Source organism: Primulina eburnea, chromosome 10 (assembly GCF_022965805.1).
Source record: "Primulina eburnea isolate SZY01 chromosome 10, ASM2296580v1, whole genome shotgun sequence".
Taxonomy (NCBI): Eukaryota; Viridiplantae; Streptophyta; class Magnoliopsida; order Lamiales; family Gesneriaceae; genus Primulina; species Primulina eburnea.
Genome location: NC_133110.1, coordinates 3,008,212 through 3,032,626, shown reverse-complemented (window position 1 = coordinate 3,032,626; position 24,415 = coordinate 3,008,212). Strand labels below are relative to the sequence as shown.

The window sequence follows — 24,415 nt, the reverse complement described above, 5'->3', positions numbered from 1 at the left end:
GATGTTATTTGTACATCAATATTTGTATATCAATTTGTACATCACAAAAATTTAATATAAAAATTCAATTTGTCAAAATATCACCGAACATTAAATACAAAATCTATATAATTAGAAAATCTCACGATATAATGTCTTAAATATCAATGTAGCGATATATTAGTTGTATATGTGGCATTATTAAAAAATAATGTACTAATATTGGATGTCCGAGTAAATAAAGCATAACATACATTGTCCAAAACACATCATATTTTTAAAGTACTCATTTAATATCATGTTTTATCATGGGCATAGTGAATTGTATTTAAACTGTACAACATCTTAAATATCATCTTTCGTCGAACTATTTGATTAGCGCAATTAATATTAGCTTCCCCAACACTAAGAATTTAATGTGATTCAACTGATACAATTCATATTTTTCTGAAAATCAGAATTACAAATAATCGTTTTGATTTCATGTTCCCTTGACTTATTGCACAAGTCCGAAGACCATTAAATCAAGCACTTAATATAATGAACGGTTAGCCGTCGCCTACTTATCATTAATTAGGCCGTCCGAGAGTAGACGAAGGAAAAACAGTCAAACCAATGCTGACTCGTAGGAATCTCACACGTGTGGTAATAGTTGTCGGTCGAGCTTGGGGAAATGGAGTAAAAAACTGATATATAATTCGATTCATTTTGTGCCTGTTGGCGGCCTATTATATTGTTACAACATTATGATAATCACACTACAATCAAATTTTACGTAATTAGTTTAATATTTTGAATAATTATTACAAAGAATCAATTCATATCGTATGAATAGTTTGCTATTTTTCAGACAGAAGATAGGCTGTTTTACTGATATTATAACTGAACTAAGTTGATTGGCTCCTTGAATTAACAAAGGTTTAGCTTGAAGTTTTAAAAAGGTTGTTTAAGTATTTACGGGTTCAAACAATCTCAAGATCGAACTACAACGGACTCATATTCTTTTGTTTGGAGCTATTGTATTTATTAGCGTACGTACTCTAATAATGGTTTCTTTCTTTCTCGAACGGTTAGAAAAAAGGGAATTTGGTACCAACTCCAGCTAACAGCTAGGACAATGGAGTTATGTTTTGAATTCGAGGTCAAATTTCCGGTTAAGACAGATTTTCCCATGTTTCTTGGGTTATCAAATTCACTGGGTTATGGTTTTGATCAGAAGTGAAAATGAGATAGAAATAACACGTTGAATGATTGGCGTTGTAATAAAATTCAGTTGATCAGTTGTTGTCATGATCGGAAGTTGATTTGGACTCGACCTGGGTCAATGAGTTCATGTAATAGCATTCGTACGTGATTGCCGGTGGCTTTGGACGATGACAAAGTCATGATTATTAATCTACTGAGATTACAATGAGGCGACACTCTATATTTAAATGTATATGAGTGTCGTCTCATTGGTGTATATGATACATGGATAACATATCTGTAAGGAATTATTGTACATGAAATAAATATATTTGTGTATATCAGTAGTTAGTGTTAGCGGAAAATAATTATTAACACACAAATATAATTTTAATAAATAAACATCAGTTTTAAATTATGCATAAGTATGAATACTTGTGCGATGCCTCATGGCAAAAATTTCACTAGAAAAATATGTAAATCGTTTACACAAAAAACAATACTAGTGAAAATAACAAAACTAAATTCCTTGACACTCGAAGGAATTAAAAATATGCATAAAAACTCAAACCAAATAATAGATGCATAAAACATGCACGCATTGCTTATAACCAAACGAAACCACTCTTCGATTAACACTCTGCATCAGTGTTGTTCTTGAGTGCTGTCAACACCAATTGGCAACATGGTAACACAAAATCTTCAACACGAAAATCTTCAATATATGAACTCTGTGTTTGTTCAGAAAAATCCAGCAGCTCTCATACGCTGTAAAGTGATTACCCGATCACACAAAAACGTCTCATCAAAATAGGCTCGGCTCTCGTATATTTTATTCTATGCAAGAACTCCTCAGCCGACCTACACGTGCACTCCCAAAAACTCCAGCAGCTCCTCTCTACAACAAAGTGATCACACGATCACACAAAAACTGTATCAATGATGTTCTTGTTCTGAGCTCAATCTTTAGAAGACAACATATATATTTATCATTCCTAGTATTAATGTCATCCATATTCGTTCTCTTATTAGACTTGCCTTACATTCGATCTCATGTTTTAGAACGTGTTTTTATTAGACTAGACATTCATTTTGGCAAAAAAATCTGATCCAGTCCTCCTCCATTTGTTATTGCGATATAATAATATGGTAGTTGCTTGCAATATGTCGTGTCCTATTTTAAACATATAGGCTTGTCCCTAAATTTTAACACTACATCTTATGTTAGGAAAATACAAATTAATTTTATATCTCAAAGAAATATAATTTACGAAATCATTACTAATATTAATGATAGTTATTTTAGATTAATTATATTAATGTAGAATTCATGGCTATTCATTTGCTAAACATACGTTATGACCGTTTCTACCTTTAATTTACACTAATGCTACCATATATTGATATGACCTTATATTATGAGTGGGTCTAATGTGAGACCGTCTCACGGATGTTAATTTGTGAGACGGTTCAACCCTACTCATATTCAAAATAAAAAGTAATACTCTTAGCATAAAAAGTAATACTTTTTCATGGATGACCCAAATAAGAGAGCCGTCTCACGAATATGACCCGTGAGACGATCTCACACAAGTTATTGTCTTATATTATATTCATTTGAACCGAAGATTATGGTAAGATATATGAAATATCATCAATATGCCTAATTGGAAATTTTGTCCTCTCCTTCTAAAAACATACGTAATTTAGTCTATCGAGTGTGTCCAAGACAACTTTTCAAATTTATATGGGCATATATCTCCTTGATTTTGTTGTGACAAAGTAAGTTGGGTATTCAATGAAGTCTTAGCTCCGAATCGCGCAACTCCGGAACAAGACGAGATCGTTGTATTCTGGGAAGTGTTTGGTCGTTGATGTTGTTGCATCAAGGTATTATTTTCGAAGAAACAAAAATACCTCTTACCTAAGTCGTCGTAGGAAGACTTGAAAGTTTGAAGCTGCCAATTTTGACCCAAATCTTGGTCTCCACGAAAAATTAGTGTTGACTGTGTCAACCCTAAATGTACTTGGTTCAACCTTCAACCGACGAACGAATGTCGTTCCAATTATGCCCCATATTTTTTTCTAAAAAAAATTAACCTTACCTAATTATGTCTTGTCTTAATCATATGCTAGCGGCTGATACACACGCATTGCATGTAACATAATATTTGATATTTGAAATATTGTTTAATCAATTTATAACGAATATTTGACATTTGTAATTTTATATGAATATTATAATTAGTGTGTTTGTACACATTGTTGTGTATGACAAAAAATCTATTTCTTTATTAAACTTAATTTTAATAAAAAATATAATAATATTATGCTAGAAAAAAGAAAGCTGGTTTTTTGCGTTAAAAATACTAACCGTAAGGTTTTTTAAAATTGAGAAGATTTCAGATGTATGATTGACGTGGTTAGAATTATTATAATTTATATGTGTTGTTGAAGAGGAGGATAAAAAGAGAAGAGATTTTGGTGTCCTCTTCAATCAGTTTTTCTAATTCACTCATAATAGATAATATAGTATAGATAGTATAGATTTACAGAATAAAAAATAAAGAGAAGGAAAGCCGAGCCAAAGAGACAGATTAGGAGCCTGTTTCTGTTCATCTCATACACACACAAGTGTTTGTTACTTTTACATTTTCTATTAAAAAAAAGGAGAATTATATTTTTTGTTCTATAATTTGTACATTTGTCATGTTTGGTCTTATTAACAATATTTTGTATTTTTAGTAATGTAATTTGTATTTTTTTCGTTTTTGATCATGTTACGGTAAATTTAAATTTTTAGTCATATAACTTAATTATTTTTCATTTTGATCTTTTTGATCGAAATCCATCATGTTTGTCAGTAATAAAAGATCGAAAATGAAACAAACATAAGTTAAAGGATAAAAATGACAACAATATGTAAGTTACAAGACTAAAAACAAAAGTTCAACGTAAAAACTAAAAATAAAAATAAAAACAATATGTAAGTTATATTACTAAAAATCCGAATTCACCGTTAATAGAGCCTAAATGAAAAAGTACAAAATACTGAACAAAAAATGTAGTTTTCCTAAAAGAATAATCTTTAAACTACCGTAATTTTATGAGATTTTTTTATATTAAAAAATATAGTTTCAATTTATTTTAATCTATTTGCAACTTTGAATATTTAAATTTAGAACATATAAAAGGAAGAACTGGTATCTACCTCATACAATGATTAATCAAATTAGTATGATAATAATAAATAATTTGAGTTACCAAAAAATAGAAATGCAAATGAAATTCCTTCCCTCCCAAAATCCGGCGCCGCCCTATTTGAACCGAGGTCGTGGGCCAGCCTCACCACCTCCGCCAAAGAAGTCGGTGCCACCCCACTCTTAACTGTCACCTTAACTGTTCCTCCTCCCCCACTCACTACCCATACACCCTACCTAAATATATATACTCACTTAAAATGACAGAATTCTATATAAAACGAACCTAGTAACTGTTCCATATTCCCCTTATATTTATTATTCTTCATTAAATTTTGCATTCTTTTTTGTAAAGTTATTAATTGAAGGAGGAATCACATATTATTATTGCGAGCGAGCGACTGTGGAATAATGGAGGTGGAGCAAGGTTGCACAACCCCCAAGAACCAGGAGTGTCGAATACCGGCGCGGCTGGTATGTCCTCCGCCGCCGAGGAAGAAGAAGAATGAGCGGCCCACCAAGCCTCAGCCGCCCAAGAATGGATACTTCCAGTCGCCGGAGCTCGAACTGTTCTTCGGAACCGCGGCTCCGAGAAGAGAGGCTTGGGATTAGGTTTATTGTTTTCCCAGTTTGCATGCCTGCAGCTTCATTTCTTTGTTTCTCCTACTGATTTTGTAGTTGTAAGTCGTAGTTATGAGGATGTCCTAGGTTTTATACGTACATATCCTTGTTTGTTTTTTTTTTTTTTTTTTAAAATCTAAAGTTTTCTAGTAAAACCAAACATTTCTTGTATTTGATAGGCAACGAATCAAGCCGCCTTGTTTTGTTTTCTGAAATTATGTTTTTTTTTCTAAAATAAAATTAAATATTATCATCTTATTTTAATTTATATTTTGCAACACACACACATATATACATGTTCTATTGTAATATACTTTAGTATCCCAAAAACTTAAAATTGTAACTCTTGATTATAATTAGTAAAACTATTAGTTTAAATATAATTTTAGAATCACAGTCGGTTGGATATAGTTCCTCGGAGTTATATATATAGATTTGGACAATTCTAATCTTTAAACTAACTTTTGAGGTTCTGTAAACTTAAAATTTGTCCCCTCAGAAAACCGAATTCAAACATTCTTTTTACAAAAAAAAAAAAAAAAAAAAAGCTTTCAATTTGTTTAAAATCTGAATTTATAATTGTTCTGAAGATGTCTCTTGTATCGAAAAACGAAGGAAAATTCTATCCTAAGTAATAATCTCCATGTAGTTGAACCGTTGGATGCGGTGGATCCCATAAGAAGTGAGATTAGACTTTCCAAAAAAGAACCTTTAAGAAAACATTATGAATCACAATTGCTCTCCAATAAATGTTTTGAAATTCGGAATATAAAGTCCAATATAATAATGAGTAGGCTTCCTCATGTGAAACTGATGTCACACACTGGTTCCTGACTTGTAGCCCTTCAAGTTCATTTGGTCAAGGAGCTTTATGAAAGATAACGTTTACCGAGCTCCCTAAGTCTACGAACACACGCTTCACATCATAGTCAACAATCTTGACTTGTATGACTAGGACATCATGTTTAACATTCTGATATTATTTTTTATTTAATATCTGAGATCATTATTTAAAAATATAAAAGAAAAATAATGTAACAATATTTTGCAAAAACAAAAACGCTTTTGAGACCATTTTATGAGACAGATCTCCGAATCGACCTAACTCATAAAAAAACTTTATCTCTAAAATATTATTTTTCATTATAGTTATTGATCCGAAAAATCAGCCTCACAGATAAAAATATCTGAGATCGTCTCACGGGATATCTATTATTTTGCAAAATACCGAGAGAGGGTTTTATTGTATTAGCAAAATAAAACCCCAAATTCTTCAATTTCTCCATGAGAAATCCATCTCCCTCAAATTCTTTATTTTACAACGGCTCCCAAGCTCAAACGGGTAAAAAATACGCACATATATATATATATATATATATATATCGATACAATTGGCAAGCCCGTATCATAATCAATCAAAACAGAACGATATACAACAAATGAAAGACGGTAACTTTAAAATCGTTTATGCAAAAGTGAAAAATTATTAGGTAATCAGAAAACTTGGGATCGATACGAATTGAACATAATTAGTCGTAGGTTTCGATCTATTTGTCGATCTGGTTGAGCTTGCCTAGACCCTTGCAGTTCGGACATACAATTTGTGGTTCATCTTTTCTTGCTGCATTTGCTTTCAGGGTCGACCCGGATTTCCTCACAAACCCTGCTCCATCGCATACCGTGCACCTATAATTTAACAAATAAAATAAATTTTACAGATTGAACCCAAACACATATTTAGTTCAACACATACACATTGTTTATCAAATGCAAATTTCAATTCGTTATATCATTACAATTAGATTGTTATCGCACATATTGTTTATTCTATGCTACATCGAGTAAATTTTACGTGTAATAAAATATTGAATGATCGAACAACACATCGGTTGATACACTGGATAACTAATTTGATAGATTACATGATCTTAAAATACAATGTATACCATACCAACATTCCTGACATTATAAAAAAGTAAGCTATTTATTTTCATAAATATTAAGGACATTCAAAATTTAATTGTCCTACACGTTAACATATAGAACGGCCGGGTAATAGATAAAATAAAATAATACATTTAAATTATATAATCGATTTATTACTTATTAATTAAATAACTAATGTAATGAAATTAGAGTTGAGAATTCGTTACAGGTCTTTGCGGGAGAAGAGAATAGGGAAAGCGGTCCCGATCAACGCCACGGCGGCGGCTCCGGCGAACAGATAGACGGTACTGTCGGATGCAACATCACCGGCGGCGGCGACCACCGTGAGAGGCTTTCTCTTCGAACTCCTTAGCGGAGTACATTGCGCAGAAAGCTTTGGACCCGAGAATGCTGATCGTGGCGCGGATTGGTTGATCGAACAAGTGGAGAAGAGGGCGATGGAAGCCATTTGTGAGTGAAGAATATTTAATAATCGTGGTTTATAGAAGTTTATGCTGCAAGAAATAAGTGGATAAGGATGGATAAACGAGTGCTGAGGAATCCTCGTGAGTTTTGGATAAAAGGGTGAGATTCACTTTGTATGACCTGTAATTTCTAAATCTTCTTCTGTTTTTATGTATTTATTTATTACGCGGGACATGCGCAGACAAGTAACTGATATGAGTCGAGTGAGCCTATCAGCCTATCGGCTCATGTTCATATCCGGAGAACATGCTCAGACAAGTTTAAGGGATGTGTATTCAATGCAGGAGAATAATTGATTTTTATTTATTTTGTAGATTTTAAAATACTAGATGTATTTAATTAAGATTTTTGCATGTTCTATAGAAGTCTAGTGGTATTTAAAATAGACTTTCATAGAGTTTTAAAAAGTCAAGTGATATTCAACATTGACTTTTTAAAACTCTATGAAAGTCTAGAGGTATTCAACATTGACTTTTTAAAACTCTATGAAAGTCTAAAAGTATTCAAATTTTCAATAGACTTTTAATAACTTCATGAAATTCATTAATATACAAATATTAAAGTCAAAAGTACAATTATAAATTGTCAGAAATTGTATTAGGTTCAACCCAAATATTTGGATGGATTTTTAAAACTTCTAACTCGTACACAAGCTATTTATTTTTCACTATGTTGCTTCACATCACATATTTTCTTATCTTCTCTCATCTCATCTATCTCTATCACTCTTTCAAATTTTCAAAATGTGTCTCTATATATATTTTCATATTTCCTTTTAATTTTTCATTTTTTGCTTATTGTTCATTTAATAATTTTTATTTAATATCATAGAAAATGTTGAATTCTAGAATTGATTTTGTGATTTTTAATTTATAATTTATACAAATTAATGTAATATTCAATAATAATAAAAGATAACCCAAAAAAATTCCGTTTAATTCTTAATAATTGAATAACTTCGCAATAATCATGATTTTTTAAATTCTTTTTAACATTTTCAATTAATATGTAAGCTATGATTTTTTTATACAAAATTATATCCACACAATGATAAATAATATTCTTTTCACATGTATATTATCAATTCAAAAACAAGGTTACATATTAATCAATTAATGTATTTTTAAAAATTTACAAACATGCATACAAACTCACATATACACACATGTAAGTATTAAATGATTTTACGTTAAATAAGTAATTTTATTTATTAATATAAATATTGAAAAATTATTTCTAAATGAATATGTTATATATGTCAAATAATTATTAGTTCAAAGAAATTAATAAAAAATAATATGTTATAATTAAGTACAAAATTTATATAACTTATAAAAAAAATTGCACAAAAGTCTATAAAAATCTTCCAAAAAGTCTAAATGAATCAACATAAATTTGTTTATAAATATGTGAGATTCTGTAAAAGTCAATAAAAATCTTGCAAAAAAGTCTACTATGAATTCACATAAATTTGTTTATAAATCTGTGAGATTCTGTAAAATTCAATAAAAATCTATAAAATCCGTAAAATTTTATCATTTGAAAAAGTCATTTAAAGTCATCAAAATTCTGGATTGAATACACCTCACTAATTTTGAACCATTTCTTTAATTTTAAAAACAAACACATTTTATTTTCTTGATGTCCAACTTTTTAAATTCAACTCAGGCATTGACAATCACAGGTACGACACTAAAAATGACATTATTTTCGATATTAAATTTTTTATTTTTAACTAGGGGTTAGATGTATTTTAGGAAATTTAAAATAAGATATATGCAATTTTAGAAATAATACAGATACTAAGATGTGGATAAAAATTATGTTTCATATGTTTAATTTTAATATGTTATAATTGTAAAATTTATAATATTTAATGGAAGTGAAAACAAAAATACTTTTATGTGCGTGTGATGGACAGATGAATAATGTGATCAAAATAGTGGGAAGACACCCCGGTGTCGAGGCAATCACAAAAGCCATGCAGTGACCGCCCACAGGCTGGTGCGGAGGCACTATAACAAACACAAAGCTGGTGGAAAAGGAAAGAACCGAACCATCGTCCGATCGAGTTGTTGAAGTTAAAGGGGTTGGGATAAAAGACGTGGCCTGTTTTCTGTTTGGTGACATTTGTTGATCTGAATCCGTTACAGGTGAAAGAAAACTCGGAAGCTGCTAAGGCCAGAGGTAACAGAAACAGAGCTAAATGTAACAATCTTCAAAAGATTTTTTTGAATTTTATCATTGAAAAAAAAGCAAAAAATTACATCGTTTTCATTCAACGGCGGTCTCGAAAAGGGCAGCATTTGTGATTTTTGTAGTTTAAAATTTTTGAGGGCACCAATTTGACATGGACAAAACCACGAGTCTAGTGGAGTAAAACATAAGCGGACCCAAATTCGACCTTACTTAATTACCTACTGCTTCTGCAATTGTGGCAAAATGAATGCATTCAATGGCTACATTATTTCAGACGAAGCTTCATTCTTTGATACTCCCCGTGTAACGCCCAATCAATTTCAGTCATCTGTATATTTGAAATTATTCACACACAATCAATTTGGTCATCTGTCTATTTTCATATCAAACTTAATTCGGGTTTCTCAATTTTTTTTAAAAAAAAAAACTAAAAATTACCAAAATACCATAATCAAAACAAAACCCACGTTCTTAAAAAAACAAATGAAAACCCATGCCAAATGCCAAGTAACCGTATCTCGATAGATCCAGAATAGGATTCTTATTTCTTTTCTGAATCCACGTCAAATGCCTGGATCGACATGTTCAAAGTAAAGGATAAAATAAAGATAACGTTTTTGTTTTATCCCCGAGTCATTCTTGATCCCACCATACTGCAATCATTAAATCAATATAAAATATATATAGCCATAATATTCATAATAATCACTCGTACCTTGACCTCCACTAATGGCTGAGAAAGAAACCCAACCCGAAGATGTCTCCGACAAACCATCCATCGACCCGCCATTTCCACCAGGTATCCAATTTTCTTGTTTGCCCTGTTCAAGATCCGTAATTTATGATTTGGGTTTCTTTTTCGTCTTTTTTTTTCAATATATTTTTTTAATCTTTATTTTTAAGTTAATATGATCAGCAGTACGAGGAAGTCATAGACGTGGGAAAACATCATTGGGATGAAGTAGTGGGATTAACAGCAGATGAAGCAGAGAGGACGATTAAGGAAGAGATGGGTGAAGGGATCAGTATCCATGTGGTTCCACCCGATTCGTGTATCACCAAGGATTACCGAACGGATCGGGTCCGGATCTTCGTGGATTCCACTGGAAAAGTGTGTAGTACACCAAGGATTGGCTAAATTCGTCGCAATTTACATGTACTGAAGCACTTCGTAACATTACTGCTTTCTGCCTTGAACTTTTTAATGTTAAGGCTTTGTAATATATATATATATATATATATATATATATATATATATATATATATATATATATATCAAATTTTAAGCTTAATCGATATTTAGTTCGTAGGTTAATGTAGCTCGCCTTTTGAATATAAAATCACTGTTGCTTTATACATCTTATTCTAACAACTTTAAGTTGATGGGTAGACAATTCCTTCCGACTTCACATGCAAAATCTTATAGGTAAACAATAGGAGACATATTAGTTCATTTGAATAACCGAGTTCGAACATCAGAATTCATAAATTATTTGGATGACACGATGAATAGTATCTTGGCTTCTGTTACCATCCAAAATACAATAAATTTTTGTAAGGAATGCATCAAATTGAGGCAACAATTAATATGCCTATCTAGCTTCCCTTAAACTATTGACATGTAGGAGAGGGTGAGTGGAAATACAAGTAACCATGGATGTAGAACTCTGATCCACATCTCCACCAAAAGAACTAGTTGTCTTGTCGAACGAAGAAGATGCATACGAGTACAGATAATTTTCAAATCCGCCATCGACGTCGCTACCACCCCCCGGTGCCTTCACAATCTCTGGCATTTCAATCTCATGTTCCATGTAACTCAGAACCTGTCTCGTAGTGGGTCGTCCCGTAGGATCGTTACTTGAACACATCAGTCCCAACTTAAGTACCATCAATACCTCATTCTCATTGAAATCGCCCTCCATTTGTTTATCAACCACATCAAGAACTCGCCCTTCTTTCCATTTCTTCCAAACGTAGTCCACCAAGACTAAATCTTCTGGATCAGATTTCGACTCGATTGGCCTACGCCCACACACGACTTCGAGTAATAAAGCCCCAAATGCAAATACATCAGAACTTGTGGTAGCTTTCCCGGTTCTTGAAAGTTCTGGTGCAAGGTAACCCAGTGTACCCACCACTCGTGTTGTGCTCGGGTTCGACCCATGATCGTATAATTTTGCCAGTCCGAAATCTCCAAGTTTCCCATTCATCTCAATGTCAATTAACACATTACTGGCCTTAACATCCCTGTGTAACACAATCTGTTCCTATCCTTCATGCAAGTACAGTAAACCAGATGCAACACCTTTGATAATCTTGAATCTTTGATTCCAACTAAGTACATATTTTGGCTCATCAAACAACCACTTATCCAAGCTTCCATTCGGCATAAACTCATAGACTAAAAGAAGATCACCGCCGCATCTGCACCACCCGAGAAGCTGAACCAAATTTCTATGGCGGAGCCTGCCGATGCTGGAAATTTCAGACACGAATTCACGCACACCTTGTTTCGATTCATGCGAGATACGCTTTACTGCAACTTGGATTTTCGGATGATGCAAAGTCCCTCTATAAACCCTGCCGAATCCTCCAGACCCGAGTAGCTCACTGTCCTTGAAACCTCTTGTGGCCTTCTTGAGTTCTTGGTACTTGTACCGGTGTGGGCCAATTTCAAGCTCCCATGATTCTATAACCTCAACATTCTTGATCTTCTTAAACAAGAAAATAGCAATCAAGATTGAAGCCAATATTAAAATCACAGATCCCACCACAGAAATGCTTACAATCATGGTAATGGGTTTTTTCTTCGGTGCCGGAAGTGAAGGGAGATAACCCAAATCCAAGGATTTAGCTTCTCCATTAATGGAAAAGCTCCAACCCAAAATATAATGGGAACTTGCAAGCAAGCCAGTCGAAGCAGAGAATCCGACATACATATTTTCTTCAAGAACTGGAGAAAGATCAACTTGCATAGACAAGAGAGGAATTTGAGGTTTGATAGAAGATGGCGAAATAGTTACATTCACAAAATTTGTGATCGAATCAAATTCGACCCACGCAAGAATAGGATCCCCACCCTTGAGAATAAGACTATTTTTCACCGAATCATCACCGAAATAAGCAGCAGCAGCAGATGCATTGGACACCATGCTGTTGATATCGATCCCAACGTGGTTATCATTAATGTCCCCGAACTCAAAATCTTGAACCGTGTCGAACTCAACCGCAAATATGTGGTTGGATGAGTTGCCAACATCGCTGGAATTCATCAGACCAAGGTACTGGCCGGCTCGGGAGAGACGAGTTCAATTCTTTGGAAGGCGAAATCGTGAAAGCCATGCCATGGCCGCCGAGTTTGGGGTACTCAGGGTGAATGGCAAAGGCAAAACAAGTGGAGAAAGAGAAGACGGCGCCGGTGGTTGAGTTTTTGAGCTGGAGCTGAGTAGGGAAGAAGGCGTGGCCTTTAAATCTGGAGCTCTCATTGGTTAATTGAAGGATGCCATTTTCATCTACCAGTGCCACCCCATTTAAGCTTATGTTGGATTTTGAATCGCTGAAACCTGTGTATGTGAAATCAACCACCTGAGATTGAGATTGGATTGAGAAGAAAGTGAAAGAGAAGAAGACAATGAATAAAACGGCCATCGCAGATTGAAGACTCATTCAAAGCTCAGATTTTTATTTTCTTGCAAAATTTTAAAGTCTAAAGTTGGGCAGGAAGTGTTCTTAATTAGCTGAGGGTTGAAGTAAGTGCATGGGTGAGATTTGAATAAGGTATTGGTAGCGTCAGTGTTATGTATTATTATTTTTAATTATTAAATTTGACGTTGATTGAACTACTTATAACCGCCGTTAAATAAGTATTTAAGATATTATTATAATTTTAAATAATTTCCTTAAATAAATAGTTTTTTCAGTGTACACACTCTTTAATTTTAATTGTAAATGTGCATTGTCATAAATTAAATTATCCCTCCTATTTTGAGTGGTATGTTTTCCAACCTAATCAACACATTTTCACCGGCTCTTTGATTATTGCTGGAATAAATAAAATCTAGCCTTCCATTTCTGAAATATTATATCGAATCACCCGGATACTGTCATACAAATTCATTCGATGGGTTCTAAAGAGCAGTTCTTTACTTTTACCTGAGTGCTACGGCAAATTTATCATATTGCGAACATTGTCACGGCATCTCCCATTATTAATAATTCTTTAATTACGACGAATCATGCTATTTTTTCTTGGCACGGACAAGATAAGATGAGTGTCACCGTCAATCTTTGGTGCTAAGATAGATCCAATAACTAAAATGCATTAGTCCAAGCTCAACCCATTTACCTGCCTAGGCAAGACAGAAATATGTATTGTTGAAAGGATTTGGAGTGATGCTGGAGAGTAGCTGTGTCGAATTTGAAAGAGTCTGGGCCAGGTCTTGCCATTGGCATAGTTAAATAAGCTGAAAGATGCGACTCACACAGTTGTATTTAGTTTAGGCATAAAAGTTTAATAATCCGAAGTATATATCATAAGCAGTTAGGATATATTTAATAGCGATCATAAATCTTGGAATCACGTGGCAGGTGTGCTCTGAGATAAGGTATTTTAAGGTTCCAAACAGATTCAGATGAATGTATGCACTGTTTGATTCCTATTAAAAAAGAAACTAAGGTGTCATGAACCAGAATGGATGCAAAAAATGAGTAGATTTCTTATGGTCAACCTTACGCTTAAATGTATTTATTCTTCTAAAAAACCAATCAAGTTTCCCATCCAGTGACAGTCCACAACTCAACCCCATTCCGTAAAATCGAATCACAAGTACAATCATACACATATCTGTCGATTTTCATGCCTATATACGCAACTCAACCCGACTAAGAGCTCGGCGATGGCAGCTTCTGTCTTCTCTTTATCCGAAAAATGCAATGTCTGCAACAAAAGAACACTAGGTTTCGAATCGAATTTCATCTTCTCGAAACTCCTCTCCATCTGCCAATTCACCGTGTTGTGAGCAACAGGTGCAAGCCAACCCAACATCTCGGTCATAGCCTCCCTCCATCCAATGGCCAGCAAAAAGTCGTCTTCTGCACGTTTCTTGTTCTTGCTAAGCTTTGTCCTGACAAGAACTTCCAGACTTTCAGGCAGCATTTGGTATAATGATTCACGATCAATATGATCGATGGATTCAGTTGGATCCAGATACTTTTCTGCTAATAGGATCACTTTTGCATAACGCAGTGCTAGTCCCGAACCACCTAGAGTTAGAGGTCCCGCAGAGTGGAATAAGCTCTTTTTCAATAGGTTTTCAATAGATAGAACGCTATCATCTTGCTCAATGAAGAAAAGGTCAGACTTTTGGCTGTGAAACCTTACAAGACTAACCTTTGAAGCCATTGTAATAGGGCCCGAATGGGATGTAAACTGTTCCCTGACTGGTTCAATCATGGGCGTATCGGTTTGATTCTTAAAACAACCGATGTTTTGGGATGAAAAAGTGGTAAGATTTGGAACATACTGCCGGAATACCGCACAGATTCTTACATATACAACGCACACAATTCTTGCCATTAGGCCAACACTTTTATCAAACGTCTTGCACCAAAGCGATATTCCCTGGAAATAGTGAACAATTTTGCGCTGATTCACGAGTTTTTGAGTAAAAGAATCGAAATTCGACTTCATCAAATGCATCTTTTTGTTCTTCACTTGCCTCATCTTTTGTTCAGTAAGCTCCAACTCTGTCAAACCCTCCAATGCCGCGTGCAGACGCGAGGTGGCTGAGATCAATCTCTGCATTTTTCGCAGCCTTTTCTCATTTCAATCTGGATCCATACTCCAATTTCCGTGAATCAATGATCCCAAGTTTCAAATTCATATACGCCAGATCGAACCGATGAAGCCCAAAATCATTGCATTTCTTTCCGAGCCGAGAAACGGAGGCGGCGGCACGATCAAGATCTTCAAGCATTTCCTTGCAGGCGAGGCTCAACAGAAACTTTTCATCTCTAGAATTCAGAAACATCACTCCTTCAGAATTTAAAATCTCTTCTCTCAACTTGAAAATCTCTTCGTCGGAGAGGGATCTGTAAAGGGATACTAATCTTGCCATGATTTTGGCCGTTTCAAGTGATAGAATTCCTAAATTACATGATTTCTTCTTACTCTCAGTGCAGAAACTATCCCCTCGGCCGCCCATTACATAGCCAATATCCGGTAACCAACCCATGTTATTGAATCCCACCAGCAGAAAACGTATCACACTGTATTTCTTGAACAATAATTAAAGGGCTTAGAAAAAAGCAGGTTGTCGAGGAAGATAGAGGTGTTTTGAGCAAGGGATATGGGAGAAATGAAGGGGACGCTGCTTTTGAGGTTTCATGGAGGTGGGAGATTAATTTTGCTACGATGATTGTAGATTGTAGAGAAGAAAATGGAGAGCATTGGAATGAGGTAGAGTGAGGAGTGAGTGTGGATAGGGGTGGGCAACGGTCGGTTCGGTCCGGTTTTACTCTACAATGGTTCGGTTTTTTCGGTTTTCGGTTTTGAATATCTCTAGTCCAAAACCGAACCATTTTATTACGGTTCGGTTCAGTTTTTTGTAGTACGGTTCGGTTTATACGGCCGGTTATATACGGTTAGCTAAAATTTGTTACGAAATAAAATTATACGTCACTTTATGCCTTTAAAATATAAATCATAGTATTTTCAAACATTTAATTTGTGAGATTTAATTTTTTATATAAAAAAATAAAGAAATATATACAGAAAAGAAAAGAAAACATCGACTGGTGAGTGGTTAGAAAGAAGAAAAAACGATCGGATTGAAAATTGATAGTTAATGATACTAAGTTTTTAAATCTTAATAGGCCTATTATACATAAAAAGTCTTGTACTAAACAATAATATGACCCATTATACATAAAAACCTTATACTTAACAATAATATGGCCGGTTCGGTTTTTCGGTTTTTTCGGGGATTAAAACCGAAAACCGAACCGAAAAAACCGAATTTCATAAATTTTAAAACCATAACCGACCGAAAAACCGATAAAACCGAACCATTTAAACCGAATTATTCGGTTCGGTCGGTTTTTTCGGTTTTTCGGATTTTATGCCCACCCCTAAGTGTGGATCCAAGGTTGACCATCACATCAAAGGAATTATTGGATTTTAACGTTATTATATTGGATTGTCCGAACTCAATCAAATGATGGAGAATACAAGGGAAGTGTTTGAAGAGTTCTTCTGTTGATGGTGCAGGCATGTGTGGAGCCGTTGTGTATTCATTATTTATTTTATCTTATATATATATATATATATATATATATATATATATTATAAGTTAATCTTTTCATTTGTATTAATTGTTTAGTTTTATGTCATAATTAGTGAGAAAAATTAGGGTTGTCGAAAGAGGTTAAGTCATTCATGTCGCCCACTCAACCTGGTTTAAATGTCAAACTATCAAAATTGACGGATTCATCTTACCACATAAAATAAATGAGTTGAATTGATAATTTATCGACCCATCAATATTAATGAACCCTACCTAAACCCTCTCCACTAACCGTTCTAATATAGAATTTCTCCACCTACTATTTTATAGGATTTCGTGTGTGTATATATATATATAAATTTATTTCAGATATATCACACATAAACATTATATATATGTGCACCCACACATATATGTAATTAACTAATGTGTTTCATAGGTTAAATGTTTAAAATAGAAAATTGAGATTTTATTGATATAACTTTGGCTTTATTTTAATTTGTAACTTCACAAGAAATTTGTTTTTATAGAAAGTCCTTTAAACTCATTGAATATTAGTTATTTGAATTATCAAGTGAGAAACATGAGAATTTATAAATTTACTCACTATATGTTGAGAATCACAATATTGGTCTCGTATTTGGTACATATAGATTTTGGTATATCCTAATGGGTTTGAGTCCGCTAAATTTGTTTTTTTGTGTACACTTTGAATTTTTTCTGACGTGACACTGAATTGGTAGTGATACGCCACTTAATTGACGATTGTGTGCGTAATGTTAGTATGTTACACAACCCTCCATAAAAATATTTAAATTGTTAAAAATCGATGGACATAGAGAACAAAAATACAATTTTATCCTATAATAAATTTCAATTATTAATTCAGCAGGATTTTCACTTTTTATCAATGCACAAATTTTGCACTATAACGTACCTTTGTCCATTCTTGAGGATTCATAAGCGCCGCAGACACATTAAAACCCTTCACTAAATGAGCCGCCGCATAGTTTTCCCAGTTACATCGTCTCTTCGAATGAGTATTCGGCCTCCTATACCAAGTCAATGCAGTTCCATCTCCTAATTCTTTAACCCCATCAAAATAAAAGATAACGGGTCTCTCGCAGGGCCCAAGTTCAAGACTCGATCGAGTATTAAACGTAAACGGCCCCTTACTCCAAGTTCTCCAAGTCATAAATGTCTGCAATGGGTGTGCTTAAGTCCTTCCCTGTCAACAAAAATGGGTACAGCTGCACGCTGTAGCCCCGTCCGATCGAAACGGACCAGTTTCGTATCGGGTCATAGCCGAAAGTATGTTGTAATGCCCGGCTAGGGTCGGATATGTACCCATTCATGAGTTTCTTGACCGAGTCGATTCGGTCTATGCCCGGAAACAAGGGCTGTACATAGTTAAGATGGTGAAGGGTCACCAAAGGTGCCAGCGGATGAGCCGAGAGAGCCGTACGGACTTCCCCGAATATCAATCTGCAAATTATAGAAATATTTTTAATCACATTACGATTTTTCTTTACAAATTTCATGATTTTAGATTCCATAATTGATTTGATTTTGGTAAAATATTAGAAGTGTAGTCTGATCGACTCCTGAGTTTCCTAGAAGGAATCATGTTAATTATAATAAAAAAAAACAAAAATTAATGAATTTGTTAATTTCATCGAACTATTACATTAACTAACTAATTTATCAAATGTGCTTTGACTGTAATACTATTAAAAAAAACCCATTAAGGTACTTAACATCTATAACACATATTTAATTTTGTGGATTAATTAAAATCCATAAAATAGGTAACTTCATTTAATATTTGAAGCTCCCATCACCCGTGTCATAAAAAAAATTTATGTGACACTAAGATTGTGTTTGGATTGATAGATTTCAAATCCATTAATTTCAAATATATTCAAATGTATTTTTATATATTAGAGAATCAATATCATAAACTTCAAATTCAGTTCTTATATGTTTGAGTGAGTCTCATGTGAGACCGTCTCACGGATCATAATCCGTGAGACGGATCAACCCTACCCATATTCACAATAAAAAGTAATACTCTTAGCATAAAAAGTAATACTTTTTAATGGGTGACCCAAATAAGAGATCCGTCTCACGAATATGACCCGTGAGACCGTCTCACACAAGTTTTTGCCTATATGTTTTATATTAATTCATATTAATTAAGATATATTTCAAGTCTCTTAATAATCAAAGCATTCAAATTTTATTATATTTGATGTAACTAATATGTAAGTAAAAACTTGTGTGAGACAGTCTCACGTATCGTATTTTGTGAGACATATTTTTTTATTTGGGTCATCAATGAAAAAGTATTACTTTTTATTGTGAATATCGGTAGGATTGACCCGTATCATAGATAAAGATTCGTAAGACCATCTCACAAAAGACATATGCCTAATGTGTAATATTTCATATATTGTTTCATTATTAACAACTAAAATGCAATCGAAATCTATAGATTTCAAATTCATCCATCAAAATGCAATCCAAGATCTTATGATATTTGTGTACAAAAGATCTACGTAGATAAGCAAAAATTTGCTTTCTTGTATCACATTGGTTTGATACATAAAATATAAAGTAATTAAGATAAGATTTTCCGAGCAAATTAAAGGGTAAGATAATTCCATAAATTACGAAATAGTATTTCTCTTTTAAACAGCATACATCCCGATCCGAATTTCTAGAGTTTCCAGAAAATGCAATTAGTTGTTTTACTTTCGATGCTCTTTTTGCATTTATTTAATTAATTGTTAAACAAAGATAATCGAATGTTAATATATCTGGGAATTGAAGTCACTCATTGATCAAGAAATCAAAATCAGTAATATATTCTAGATAACAAAATCAATAACGTGTTAATTTGGAAATAATTTTTTTGCTTTGAAATCTAAAATGATTTCGTATATACATCTAAGAATAAGAAAATTTAATTAGAAATTCGAATTAAAATATTTTACGAATTATGAAGATAACTATCCTCATTTATTCTTGAAGCTACTTTGGTTTCATTCAACTAAACTTGAATTCATTACATTCAACGTTAAAATTTGATACCTCGAACAAGATATATATCTTGAAATAAATCCAAGATCAAAATTTGAACTATCTCTTCATTGATGCATCATGATCAGGCTCAGGCCCTAGTCGGAGTTCCAGGTCCACTTCGACACGTGACACAGCTCGACTCGACCCTAACTCTTCCTCCACATGACCCTTCCCAAAATTTTTAGCTCCAGGTTTCTCGCCAACTTCACTCACAGATGGCTCCTCAGAAAATAAAGGCAAATCACGTATAGGACGATCTTCTTCCACGACACGAGAGTCGTCATCTTTTTCAGGAAGACGCGAGTAGTACTCTTTTGTATCTGTCTCACTTGGAGAACTTGATTTATGGCTAGTTGAAGAATTAAACTCCGTAGGGGGACTATCTCCACCATCTGTAGTCCTGTTGATCTCCAAAGAGAGCAAATTTTCGCACGAAAATTCCTTGAGTCTTGCTCGATCTTTTCTATGGACATTCATGTGCCCACCTAATGCTTGAGCGTTAGAAAACCCTCGTTTGCAGAAGGTGCATTTATATGCTTTTTCGTGTCCTAAATCTTTCGCAAAATATCGGACATCGCCTCGCGTAATTCTTTGATCGGAGTTCTTGAAGTTTGAGGGATCAAGATCCATTGCAAAATAATGGAGGAATTAAAGAAGTGACATTGGTAAAATGAATAATATTTAGAGTGAGTCAAATGGTCGGTTGAGGTACTGTTCTTAATATAGAGAACTGTACGAAGCGTGCTAAAAATTTAATTAATTTATGCGGTATTATATTGATCAAGTGTACGCAAGGCGGCCACATTTTCCTTCCAATCGCTTTCTCTAAATGTACTTGATCGGCAATATTAATTCTATCTAGACTTCCTGCCCATTTTCAGATTAATATTAGCATTCAATCAAATAATTTTCTTACATAAAATATAATCAAATGTTGGTACAAATTAGACAAGTTCCCACAGTAAGATTGAATTCAAGGTTTGATTGGGCTTGAGATTGATGCATCCTATTTTTTAATTTTTTTTTAAATGTAGGCAGTGTTTGTTTATACGCACAAAAAAATCCATACTCATTATGTTACATAATTCTTTCCAAAAGTACATCAAAAAATTCACCACGAGATAAATTAGCGGACTAAAAATGTTATTTTCAAAAATATATAATAATCCATGATCAAACCTATTCATATATATATGAAACGTTCGGTAAGTTCTTCTGGAATGCAGGCACGGAGACTTCTTATATCAATGTAATAATATTAATTGTGTAGTTAATTAAGTTTCTGTTGGCCCTAATTGGTAACCTGTATGGGAGACAAGCGAAGAAAAGAAGAGTCGATAAAAGTTTTCCTGTCTGGACTACGATAGCACTTCCCAATTGACCATTCTCCAAATGTATTTTTTTTTTTCACGAAAGAACGTTAATCAAATTAAATCGATTCGTTTAATTAGCTTGACCGGCCACAATAATTATTGCCCAAATCTGTCCATTTGGATCATAAATACAACTTTATTTTAGATCTGTATTAAAAATTAAAAATTAAAATGGAAGATATGAAGTGATATTAATTAATTAATGTATTTTTTAGACATTTATATTTAAAAAATTAACAAAAGTTGGAATACAATTTTTCATTGAAGAGCTGACGATTGTCTCGCCGGACACTTCTTTGTACCCGAAATGTGGTATATTTATATTTGGGAACCAATTTAACTTTTATTGTATTTATCATAATTAAGGCAAAAATTTGTATGAGACGGTCTCACGGGTCGTATTTGTGAGATTAATATCTTATTTGGGTCATCAATGAAAAAATAATATTTTTTATGCTAAGAATATTACTTTTTATTATGAATATAGATATGATTGACTCGTCTCACAGATTAAGATTCATGAGACGGTCTCACATGAGACCCACTCTATCATTAAAATTGAAACCATGGTGGTTTTGTAATGGTTCAATGATGTGTCAAATGGTTCAATCAACAGTTAGTTCGGCTCTATATACTCATGGGGCAGGAGTTAAAAGTACCTAGAATTGTGTCTAACTCTACTCCAAAAACTAACTCTATACATACAACTATCAAAATCTTAATTAAGTCGATGCTGAACATCTAACACACATCATCCTGTTTAGGAACGAACCAACTGGAATGTGAAGTTTAACATATTTTCGTGGATATCCAATAAAAACAGTTCAGCACATTACGTCGTTTTCCTAATTTAATGTTAATAATTAAGTAGCTAGGATTATTTAATGATCATAAGGACCAGCTTCTATAAATAAGTATATATTATACTGTTTGGCTGGCTTTATTACGTCTGGATTTGGTTGCCTTCTTTCAGATCTAAGGCCACACATTATTAATTATAGTACTTGTTTAGAGAGTGTAAGGCTAGGTGATCATTATTTAAATAATTAAATATTTAATTTTTAGAAAAAAATTATATTTATATTTTGTCCCTTCAATTCATGAGTTTCCGGATATCAGCCCATGTAGATAACGTCAGTATGCATGTGTGTGTAATATGACAGCAACCTATTTCGTGCTCAAGACTAGTTTATTGTGAAAGTTTACACGTAATTTTGTAGAAATTAATATGTATTTAAGTTGATGATGACACTTAACTCACTAATTACCAAAAATACTTTGCAAAAAAATTTATAATTAAAAATGATTATTTAAAAAAATAATTACTCATGGGCTTTTATTCCCCTCTAAATAGCTATTGGACTTGGGTCATTTTGTTCTTTTAGGTCCATTTTCTGGAATGACTTGTCTACAAATTAAAAGTGTGCAGGCTCGTTTATTGTTAATAGGTGACGGCTAGATTTTTCTCTCAATATCGGAGACTCGAAGTATTTCCCAAAAAAAAAAAGAAAAGAAAAGAGAGAGGTTGCAATTCCATATTTTCTTCTATTAAAAAATTCCTTCCCATATAAATTTCTGAATCTCCTGTCGTAAATAGGTCCGTGAGATCATGCCCTTAGATTCTTCTAGTCTAGGGTAAAGCATTAAGTTGCAGTCCTTTTTTTGTTTTTTGTTTTTACCGCAGTTGGATATTTAAATTCTAGGATATTTAAATTCTAGGTAAAATGACGATTTGAGTCGTGTATGTATTGAAGTGTGATATTTTTAGTTCTGTATCTTTTATTGAATCAATTATGATTGTGTAACTATATTTTAATACTCAATTTTTGACTTTTTTATTAAATCATGTAACTAAGACACTAATTTTATTGTTAAATTTTAATAATTTCATAGTTAAAAAAATTCTTGTAACATTCACGACTATGTTTAACATTGTAATTAAAATTCTATTCTTTGTTAGATATTCAAACTTTTGGAATTGTTGCCTTCTAAAAGATTTCAATAATGCTCTATATATATTTATCTAGCTAACTTGTGTCAGACCAAACTCATCAAGATTAACAAACTTTATTTTCGTCATTATCTGTTTAATTATTATATGTATATGTATATATATATATATATATATATATATATATATATATATATATATATATATATATATATATGCATATGATCATAGTGTGATTACTCTATTCAAACCAATAAATATTACCTAACGATCACGGGAGTCAAGATCTCGTATCGCTATGGATATTAAATATACGCATAGCTTTCGAATTACTTTATACTAAACTACTACTTCGCCGCAAGCTGCTAATTTTTAGAATCAATATTAATTACAAAATAATCCGTAGCTCTAAGTTTCCATATTTTAATGGGATTCTTGGAACTAACAAAAGCTCTACAAAGGCAATCTTATTTATACACATTGCTTTCTCTAAATTCCTCTGTTACAGATAAACATATCTGAATCCCCCCATGTCCACTGCTCTGATCCTTCGCTTCAACTTCACTTAAATAAAATGTTTCTGCAATTCGTCAGAAATTAGTTAATTCTCATTAATTTCCTAAAGAGGACAGACCACAAGTAGTATTTTCTTAACTTATTTGTACTCATCTTCGATAATATCAAAGAGAAATGTCTGTTTCTATGTTCTTAATCATGGCATATGCCTGGTGGCTGGCTATTCTGTATTAATAATATTATTATTGATCGAGTATTGCTTGTGATATATACATATATGGCTTGTTATGATGTATTCCATAAGTATCTTAAACCCAAGTACGCATCAATAATTCGTATATATAGTAAATAATATAAAATCGGAAGGAGCGAAAGAATGCAAAAACTATGTGCAAGTTCCAACATGATTAACAAATAATCAAAGGCAAGGTATTAATTTTATCCATCTCAAGACATGAAATCCTCTGATTTAATATAAACTAACTGGTAAATATTCAAATTATTTATTCTACAGCTAGGGCTAAGGTTTGTTAAGAAATATTACTGAATATTCCTCATTCTTGCTCAATAATTAATATTCTTTAATTAGTATATTATTTATGTACTCGA

General features: G+C 33.1%; 3 protein-coding genes, 2 long non-coding RNA genes and 1 pseudogene across 5 annotated transcripts; 1 reads left to right on the top strand and 5 right to left on the bottom strand.

Moving 5' to 3' along the window:
- Positions 1 to 5,094: 5,094 nt before the first annotated feature.
- Positions 5,095 to 5,360, bottom strand: LOC140842516 (uncharacterized). The gene is made up of 2 exons (XR_012120431.1): positions 5,281 to 5,360; positions 5,095 to 5,150 (listed from the first exon to the last, which is right to left on the bottom strand). It is a non-coding gene; the product is annotated as an uncharacterized lncRNA (long non-coding RNA).
- Positions 5,361 to 6,365: 1,005 nt separating this feature from the next.
- Positions 6,366 to 7,444, bottom strand: LOC140842511 (uncharacterized). The gene is made up of 2 exons (XM_073210472.1): positions 7,139 to 7,444; positions 6,366 to 6,671 (listed from the first exon to the last, which is right to left on the bottom strand). Exons 1-2 carry the CDS (start codon positions 7,378 to 7,380, stop codon positions 6,533 to 6,535), a joined length of 381 nt encoding a protein of 126 aa, XP_073066573.1. The 5' UTR covers positions 7,381 to 7,444; the 3' UTR covers positions 6,366 to 6,532.
- Positions 7,445 to 9,746: 2,302 nt separating this feature from the next.
- On the top strand, positions 9,747 to 10,950 carry LOC140842510 (uncharacterized). The gene is made up of 2 exons (XR_012120430.1): positions 9,747 to 10,395; positions 10,516 to 10,950. It is a non-coding gene; the product is annotated as an uncharacterized lncRNA (long non-coding RNA).
- A 33-nt stretch (positions 10,951 to 10,983) lies between these two features.
- Positions 10,984 to 13,464, bottom strand: LOC140842509 (L-type lectin-domain containing receptor kinase S.4-like; annotated as a pseudogene).
- Positions 13,465 to 14,430: 966 nt separating this feature from the next.
- Positions 14,431 to 15,402, bottom strand: LOC140803686 (uncharacterized). Its single transcript, XM_073159582.1, has one exon. The coding sequence runs from the start codon at positions 15,400 to 15,402 to the stop codon at positions 14,431 to 14,433; it is 972 nt and encodes a 323-aa protein (XP_073015683.1).
- A 4,522-nt stretch (positions 15,403 to 19,924) lies between these two features.
- Positions 19,925 to 20,621, bottom strand: LOC140803883 (uncharacterized). Its single transcript, XM_073159731.1, has one exon. It carries the CDS (start codon positions 20,594 to 20,596, stop codon positions 20,024 to 20,026), a length of 573 nt encoding a protein of 190 aa, XP_073015832.1. The 5' UTR covers positions 20,597 to 20,621; the 3' UTR covers positions 19,925 to 20,023.
- Between the last annotated feature and the right edge of the window lie 3,794 nt (positions 20,622 to 24,415).